The sequence below is a fragment of the Corvus brachyrhynchos genome, unplaced genomic scaffold (assembly GCF_000691975.1).
Source record: "Corvus brachyrhynchos isolate BGI_N302 unplaced genomic scaffold, ASM69197v1 scaffold434, whole genome shotgun sequence".
In the NCBI taxonomy this organism is placed as follows: domain Eukaryota; kingdom Metazoa; phylum Chordata; class Aves; order Passeriformes; family Corvidae; genus Corvus; species Corvus brachyrhynchos.
The window spans coordinates 1392074-1396344 of NW_008238372.1; the positions used below are offsets into that span (position 1 = coordinate 1392074).

The 4271-nt window shown below is 47.1% G+C and overlaps 1 protein-coding gene across 11 annotated transcripts in view; it reads right to left on the bottom strand.

The window, feature by feature from the left end:
- Positions 1 to 4271, bottom strand: part of ERG (ERG, ETS transcription factor) — a 108469-nt gene that overhangs the window by 26317 nt on the left and 77881 nt on the right. For 10 of the 11 annotated variants that reach the window (XM_017736349.1, XM_017736348.1, XM_017736342.1 and 7 more), the window contains one exon: positions 3343 to 3560. The exons of the other annotated variant lie outside the window; for it this stretch is intronic. In XM_017736349.1, the coding sequence (XP_017591838.1) occupies positions 3343 to 3560 (218 nt within the window). The remainder of the gene's footprint in view (positions 1 to 3342; positions 3561 to 4271) is intronic. 11 annotated transcript variants of the gene reach the window in all.

Consider the following 4271-nt stretch of genomic DNA (forward strand, 5'->3'; position numbering starts at 1 on the left):
CCAGCTCTGAGACCCTTATGTTTTGAAATTTAATGTAGGGCAATTACAGCCAAAGTGTATCTGGGGAAAGTCCTAGCAGAGGGGGCACATTTCTTCTCTGAGTGGGTGCTTAATTGGGGATGGCTAAGGGGCTCAATACGCTCCTAAAATGTTATACCCTCTTCCAAAGGACAGACTATATGGCCAGGAAGCACTGACACAGGGAGAAGGGAGAGCTGGACAGTAAAAAATTGCAATGTTAACTTCTCCCTGGCCACCACTTTGTGGGATCTCATTCCCTGCTTTGCATCCTGAATTATTCAGATTCAGGTGCCCACGAGGGAAGGCAATTACAGAGGATACCCTGGAGATCCTCGAGGAAGCACTTGCATGGCTCTGCAATGTGGGGTCGTATTTTAGACTCCTCTGGGATGACTCAGGTTTTAAAATGGGTCTAAACAGAGCAGGTACAGTTTTACTAAAAAAGAAATGCAGCTCTAAGCGCTCCAGGTACTGCTTGTGTTCATATTTAACACACAAAGCATTTTAAGAACTGAGGAAATATTATCACTGAATATCATTTAAGGAAAAAGTCTGTGGACTGCAAAGGAGGAGGGTGGGGAAAACTTCTGCAGAAAAGAAATTGCAAAGTAACCTACAGAAAGGCAGGGTAGCACTATCTGATACACACTTTTTTCCCCTAAAAGTGGCAGGAATACCACATTCCAATTCCCAGAGTGTAATAACACTACATATTACATACACACATGTATGTGAGGTTTAGAAATGCCACAACATATTTATTTTTGTTGCTTGGCAGTGTTAGTTTCTCCATTAAAAGTGTAGTACTAAGATCTATTTTTTCAGGCATGAGTTAGACCCAATAAATTAAAACTTCTCTGATGAAATACAGTGTTTCTAAATTAGATCTTTCTATTATTTTTGTGTATAGTATGAGCATGCAATATATGCATGCAGTATTTTTTGTTGTTGGGCTAATCTTTTTTTTTTTTTTTTTTTTTTTTTTTTTTTGTAGCTTGCAAGTGATTTTATTTGTTTCTTTTTCATCAAGTCATGACTTAGGAGCTGTAGCAAAGTACGAATTTTCTTTGTTGTCTCCAGTTAGGAACTCTGCACTGTTCTTTCAACAGGGAAGGCTGTAAAAGAATTCAAGATTAATAAACAAACACCTTCCACTGTCCCAGGCTGCTCCAAGCCCCAATGTCCAGCCTGGCCTTGGGCACTGCCAGGGATCCAGGGGCAGCCCCAGCTGCCCCTGTGCCAGGGCCTGCCCACCCTGCCAGAGAACAATTCCTGCCCAAGATCCCATCCAGCCCGGCCCTCTGGCACTGGGAAGCCATTCCCCTTGTTCTGGCCCTCCAGTTCCTGATGAAGGGTCCCTCTCCACATGCACAAGCATTTTATGAGGACACTGCAGACGCCTCTAAAGGAAATGCAGACACCTCTCTACACAAAGGGGAATTTTGGCAGCTGAAACCAAAGCCACCTCCTGTCTACTGACTGCAGGGAGCCAGAGCATCCTCCTGAGCGATTCAGTGAATGCATGCACTAATAGAAAACAGCAAAAAAGAAGGAGAAATTATAGAATCACAGAATATTCTGAGTTGGAAGGGACCCACAGGGATCAGCCAATGCAAGCTCTGTCCCTGCCCAGACCCCCCAGCAATCCCAGCCTGGGCATCCCTGGCAGCGCTGTCCAAACGCTCCTGGAGCTCTGGCAGCCTCGGGGCCGTGCCCATTCCCTGGGGAGCCTGGGCAGTGCCCAGCAGCCTCTGGGGGAAGAACCTTTCCCTGCTCTCCAGCCTAAACCTCTCAGCAACAAGTAACATTGTTATCTAATAATAATTATCTACTCTAATGCACCTTAAGGAATTTACACTGAGGGAAACTGCGATCAGTTCTCTTGCAGAAAAGCCAGCACAAATACTTAAAAGGCAATTTTAGGAAGCAGGTAAGACTGATATTGAATCAATACTTCATTTGTGATTATACCTCTGCATTTGCTTAGCACAAAAAAAAAATTAAAAAGACACTGAATTAAAGACACTTGAACTTCTGAATAAGCAGCCTTACAAGAAGACCTCCTCCAGTTCTTTGTAACTTCAGCTCACCCCTATTATTTCTACGTATCTCAAATCTTTGACTACTCACTGGAAATTCTGATTTGACTTCAGCACAACTCCATCCTCACCACTGAACAGAGGAGGTGTGATAAGCTGTCAGACCACTTTGCCCTGCTTGTGCTGCTCATCACATCAGCACAGCAAGTGTGAACAGCAACCGCAGAGCCCAGGGCTGAGGTTTTCCTGAACAACTGATCCTGGGAGATGAGATTAAAATGCAGGTGCTTGTGACAGAGAGATGTGAAGCACAGGCTCCACTGGTACAATTGTCAGCAACTGACTCTTCTGGACCTTTGCCCTTCAGCAACACCAAAGGGAAACTGTTTTAAAGACAGTCAGGCATTTTAAACAGGAAAGCACTTGTTTGGATAGTTTCCTTGAAAATAAAAAATACAAATCTGCATTGTGTTTTGTTAGATGTCCCACAGGGCGCTCCTGAGCTTGGGAAAGCCACCAGTCAACATCCAAAAATCCACTGCAATACCCTGTCAGCCTAATTGATTCAGGTCTCCTTTATAGTGACATTCCTAAAAAAATGTCCTGAGACAACAGTTAATGCACATACACTCTGTGGCTACTGCCTGTTGAGCTGAGCAATTCATTTTCCTGCTCCTTTCTACTCCCCTGCCTGCCTCCATATTTATGTTGCTTTTTCAGCCCAAGTTCTTAAATCCAGCTCCACTTTTTGGCATTATTTTTACAGTAAATACAAAAGTAAAGATCAATAGTTCACTCCCTCTGCCATTACATGAATTTAATTCCAATGTTTCCCTGTTTGGTTATATTTGGAGCAAAGGCAAGTGTCCAAATGGCTGGATTTGACAACTTCCATGCAGTGTTAGATCAGACACGCCACAGCCTTCAATGGATCAATGGTGCTGCTCCAGGCTACGGCAAATCCCCATTTTATTAACTTTAATATGTGCTCTTTCACCTGGTGCGCAAAGCAAATTCACATCCAAAAATTATCCACAGTCAGAGGAAAGGTATTGCACAAGCTCATGAGAAGTCTGTGCCTGTAGCAGCATTTTAGACCCTCTGGAACACCTGAACAGGGCTGGCAGGACAAGGTAGGGTAAACTGGAGCCTTCTGGGATGGCAGCAGTGGCCTGGCAGGATATCCTGAGGCACCTAAAATGGTGCTAAACACACAGATTTAGACAACTGAGCCACACCCATCACAAAACCCCTGTTCTTGAGCCACCACCAGCCTTATTACCTTGACCCGTTAACCTGGTTGGGGTTACACTCCATCTTGATGGTGACTCTGGCTGGGGGCTGTGACAACCAGTCCTGCTGGGGGACACGTGGGCTCATCTTTGAGGTCTGCCCATATTCACTGGAGGAGGAGGCCGTCATCTCTGTCTTGGCGAGGTGGGGTGATCCGTAGGCACACTCGAACAGGGACTGGTCTTCGCTCACCACCGATAACGCTTCCTGCAAACCAGAGAAGGGTCAGTGCAGCCACGCTGCAGGGCAGCCATCACAATATTCCCCAAGGGAAAAGGGCTTGGCCCTTCACAGGGAGGTGAATGGTCTCATTAGTTTTTAGGCACAGCACTGCTCTTGGTGCAGGTGAGGACCCATGGGGACAGATGTTGTCAGCACATGACAGGAAGACAAGGGAACGTCTCCCTGGAGAGACCCCTCCCACAGCAGATGCACAAACACACGCTACCAAACACTTGGGAACACTGGCCAGCAGCTGGGAGGGAGGAGAGGGCAGGATGGGCAGCAGAGCTCAGATCTGTGGGGTCTCAGTAGTGATGCAGAGGGTGAGATCTGCTGGATGTAGCAAAAGTTGCTGCCCCTGCAAGGAGCAACCGAAAGCCAGGCCCTGCTGACCCACTGGGATCCTCCTTTCCTTCCTCAGGGACCCAGACCAGGTCCTTTCTGAACCAGGAGCTGAGACATCTGGGCACAACCTCCAATCCAGGGACATCATGCCCACCAGCCACCTCCCTCCCTCTCATGGCAACTCTTCCTGGTAGAAATCCCACTCCAGAGCTGTGGGAAGGGCTTCCCACTCTCTTTGTGGCAGCACTGGGGTTATGGCCATCGAGGGCTGCAGGGCCCATCAGCTCCCTCAGTGGTGGGAGACCTGTCACCATGTCTGTCTGGAGACCAGACAGACACCAGAGGGAGGGA